At 42.6% G+C, this 4642-nt stretch overlaps 1 protein-coding gene across 1 annotated transcript in view; it reads left to right on the forward strand.

Annotated features, from left to right (window-relative positions):
• The first annotated feature begins 3522 nt into the window (after window positions 1–3522).
• The window catches only part of LOC138176013 (endosome/lysosome-associated apoptosis and autophagy regulator family member 2), a 212247-nt gene continuing 211127 nt past the window's right edge, over window positions 3523–4642 (forward strand). Inside the window, exon 1 of the mRNA XM_069106716.1 lies at window positions 3523–4006. Within this exon, the coding sequence (XP_068962817.1) occupies window positions 3815–4006 (192 nt within the window). The 5' untranslated portion in view covers window positions 3523–3814. The remainder of the gene's footprint in view (window positions 4007–4642) is intronic.

The raw sequence follows: 4642 nt of genomic DNA on the forward strand, positions 1-4642 counted from the left end.
GCATATATATACATACACACATACATGTATATATATATATATATATTATCCTAAGGGATCCATATTCTTTGTGTCAGAAGCACAGATGCATGAAGCCAATGATACTTGTGAATTCAGCGAGAACCAGATTAAAATGTAATTGGGAAATGCTTTACAAAATAAACAAAAATACAATAAAACATAGATAATTTTACATTTTAAAACTCAGTCAACATAGATCCTAATGTATGATGTAGTGACCCTGTTTCTATTTGAGTTAGATACCACTATCTTTCAGACACTTAAATGATAGAAAGTTAACTTTTTTAAAAAACCTTTTAAAAAATGGACTCTTCTGTTCTGATTTGAGATATTTAAGGAAAGGAAATACTTGATAATTAAAAACAAAAGTATCAGCACATGCAAATTACTCTGGTAATTACTTAAAGTGTAATAATTTTTTTTAAAAAGGCAGATAAAAAAACTGGAAAGTGACTACATTGTTCCAAAGTTTTGCCTTTTCTAACAATTAAATTTTCATGTTACTCATGACTCATGTAATGTCAATATTAGTTAACAGATGGGTAAATATTGCCTATATTTTCCCAAACAAGTCTTTTATGATAGGAGCAGTCTTAGAACAGTGTATTTCATAGGACAATATTGAATTGATATTATCTGTTTTGAGAAGCACATTGACTGTTTTTTTCAGAGAAACAACTTTAGGATCACTACTAGTCTTTTTATTTTTGGTTCCTTGTACTTGCTTTCATGATATCTTTCCTCATTCCTCCAACTGCTAATGCCCTTCAAACTACTTTGTATTTATTTTTCTCTCCCTCTATTTAAATATTTGCATATTCTCACCATTGATAGGATATGAGAGCAGCTCTGGTTCATATCTATTTTGTATCCCCAATGTTTGGTACATAGCAGGTGCTTAACAAAGGCTTGTGGATTGGTTGATTGATTGATTCTAGGCTTTACAATTACTGTGAGAGAAAGGACCTTGAAAAATCACTGGGTCTAGTCCCCTGAATTATGGCAGAATAATGTCTGTACTCTCTGAGGAGGAGACCAATAACAACTCATATTTATAGAATGATTTTTTCCCTAAAGAATCAAGGTTTTTTTTTTTTTTTTACATTTTAAGATAGTAGTGCAAAGAGATCTAGAGTCAGTTCTTTTCCTGAAGATTTCCAAACCCTCTGTTAGCCCATTTAAATGTGTATCATCTTGAATATAAAGTTATTCTTCATCTCCATCTGAAAATATTTCTTTTGCTTCACACCGCTGGGACATGAAGTGAGCATCAGTTCCTCCACAAAATAAAACACCTGTTCTATACTTGAAGATACACTTCTCTTTCTTAGGCAACTTTTTTTTTGAAGCAACCTTTTCCCACAAAGTCTATGTTTCATCCCTTTTGTTTTTCCCCCATTATTTATACCATTTGGTGAACAAAAGACACACTACAGTCTAATAGGACCTAAATGATCCTAATTGAAGCAATGGTAGGACTAGATTCTTCAGTATGACTTTTAGAGTCCTGCACAATCTGACCCCAACCTACTTTTCCAATTTTATTGTCTATTATGCCTTTTCCCGCTTTTGTTTTTTATGCCTTTATCTAGCCAAACCGACTTTCTTGATATTTCTCACACATGAAACTCCATCTCCTATCTCTGTGCCTTTGTACTGGCTATCACTCATGTCTCTCTCGAAGGCACTCTTTCATCACCTCTTCCTACTAGAATCCTATCATTACTTCCCTCCCTCTTCTCCTCCCTTTCTTCTTCCCTCCCTTCCTGACTGAGCTCAAGTACCACCTGTTACATAAAATCTCTTCTGATCAGGTGTGAATCTGATCCCTCCAACCACCAACTACTACTGTCCTCTCTCACTAACTACTTTGTTTTAAATCTGTATTTCAAATCCAGCTCTTTGAGGCCAGAGTGCATTTCATGCCAGAGTGCTAGTGCCTAGCACAGAGTGGATCCTTTAAAAATGTTTCATGATTAATTGATGATATCCCAGCCCTTGCATATCAGACTTCTAATGTATTCCAGTATCTTTTTTTTTTTCCTTTGGGAGATTGATTTTCTTTCACTGAGGTCTTAAATTTAGCTTATCACCTATGCTTCAAGATCCTCTTATATACTTGTGCTATTGGTGTTGACACATTTTTCTTTTCCTTCTGGGAATTTGGGATCCAGTAGGCTCAGTCACTGTTTTAAGTCTGACCTTTCTGTTTTAACTGCTAAGCTACAATGAAGTGAAGGATCCAGAAACTTAGTTGTGCACAAAACAAGTCCCCATGGAGCTGACAAAACGAACAGACAACAATGACAACAAAACCAAAACCCACTGGGAATTTCTGATAAACTATTTGGATAAGCTATTGAATGGATGAAAGTCACTGGATAATCTACCTTTTAAAACTGTAAGCTTGGTCTTAGGGACAAAATTATTTTATTAGATTATAAAATTATACAGGAGGCTCTTAGAGTTTTCTTGGGATTCCCTATCTCTGACAGAAGGCAAGTCCATACTCTTGTTTTTGAAAACAAATAAAATTTAATTTATAGGTGAAATCAAAATATGAAAGGGTATGCTTGAGATTACTACAACTTTTCCTCAATAGGGCAGTCCTTTCATTGAGTTGTTATATAGGAAGATGACTTAAAAATTTTTTTTAAAGGGGAAGTGTTCCATCCAGTTTTTTTTAGCATGCTGTCTTCTTTATATAACATTTTTATTAATTATAAAATTTTTATTAATAAACATGGCACATGTCATGAATATGACATTCAATAGTTTTATTTGAGTATGTTGATACTGTGCTGGATACACCTCTGGGGCCTGCCTGCATTTTGCCTAGATCACCTCCCCCTCCCCCATGTTAGATCTCAAATTACAGGGCGAATTTTCTTTTCAGATATCAAAGTTGTCTGATAGTGGAGTGCTTCTTGAGGTGAGGCCATTCTATCTGATTTTGGCCCACCCAGTTCAGCCTTCTTAATTTCAACTATTTAACTAGAAATCGGGCTTTGTCTAGCTAGCTTAGATTTTTTTTTTTTAATAGAATAGTTATCTTGGGGGAAAAAGGTTTCTGAAATAGCTTGTCTTCTGGAGGTTTTGCCCCTGGTGCTTTACCTCCGCAGGGAGGCGGTTGCTCCCTGTGGCTGAGAGGCCACCGCGGGGGCACCACCCAACTGGGCTTCCCCCACGCCCTTGCCATCCCGTTCCCTGGCAACCCCAGGGAACACTATCTTGCATTAGGAGGCCCCGCATCCTTTCTTGGAACCAAAGCTCAGCTGGGCAGGGAGGCTGCGGTTGACTGCTACTTTTCGGCCCCCCAGTTCCCACACCACCTGCTCCCCTCTCTCAGCTCAGCACCTTCTCTAAAAGACAGCTCTCGAAGCCATCTCCGCCAACCTTCCCCGCCTCCTGTGCCAGCTCCGCGCGGCGCCAGCGCAGGGCCCTTTCCTTCCCTTCCCTCCCTCCTTCTTTCTCATTCTAGCTCTCTCCCTCCCTCCCTCCCTCTCTCCCCTGAACCCTCCCTCCGCTGCGTGACGGAGGCGACCCGTGCTGTCAGCCTGGCAGTCCTCGGGGAAGCGGCAGCGGCTGGAGCAAAAACAGCAGTAGCTAGCCGAGGCCAGGTGGGGTGCGCACAGCTGAGAGGGGAGACGACTAAAGGGCTCGCCGGCTCGCCCGCTCCGCTCCGCTCCCTGCCGGCGGGCAGAACCGCTGCTGCGCGGCTCGAGACATCTGGATCCTCCACCCTCTCTGGAGGTTTCCTGTCTCTCCTCTTGCTCCCAGCCCGGAGCTAGAGATGCAGCGGTTGCACAGGAGTGCGGCGCTCAGGAGAAGCCGGGGGCTGCCTGCCCGGGAGTCCAAGCGCGGGAGCTCGCCGCGCTGGAGCTCCGCTTGGCTCTGCTGCTGGGCGCTCGCCGCCGGCTGCCGGGCAGCTTGGGCTGTGGACCTAGCCGCCGCCTCCAGTCTCCCGTTACCTCCTTGCCAAGAGGTGAGAAGCGCCTGCCTTCGACGCTTAGCGCGTCCTTTACCTGGAGTGTGTGAGTGTGTGTATGTGTTTATATGTGTGTGTTTTCCCTGGCTTGTTTCCACCCCTCTGTTCCTGCCTTCTAAGATCCGGGGTTTTGTCCGTTGTTGGGTCAAACTCGTCCTCCAGGCTGGCCATTGGGAGAGTGGCTTATAAAAACACTAATGTTTGTGTGTGTGTGTGTGTGTGTGTGTGTGTGTGTGTGTGTGTGTGTGAGTGAGTGAGTGAGTGTGTGTGTGTGTGTGTGTGTGTGTGGTGTAATGATTTTTCAAATGTGCACGCGCATGTTGGGGACCATGGATTGAAGGAGAGAATTTTGTATTGGAGGTTATAGGGGAATCCCTCTACTAGTGGGATTTGGGGTACCAGCTTCTCTTAGTTCTCTCTCAAGCCTTGAATGCAGAGAACCCCTGCCTTTGCCTCCTGTTCCCACCACTCACTCTCCCTTTCCTACTCCTCCTCACCACGCCTCCTCCTACAAGCTAAGCAGACTTGCTTAAGTAGATCTTCGGTGTTTATTGGGATTCTGATAAATGTGGAAGGTGAATAGAGAAGTGTGTGTGTGTGTGTGTGTGTGTGTGTGTGTGTGTGTGTGTGTGT

This window comes from Petaurus breviceps, unplaced genomic scaffold (genome assembly GCF_028583685.1).
Source record: "Petaurus breviceps papuanus isolate PSGF00001 unplaced genomic scaffold, PetGlider_PUasm1.0 80, whole genome shotgun sequence".
Lineage (NCBI taxonomy): Eukaryota > Metazoa > Chordata > Mammalia > Diprotodontia > Petauridae > Petaurus > Petaurus breviceps.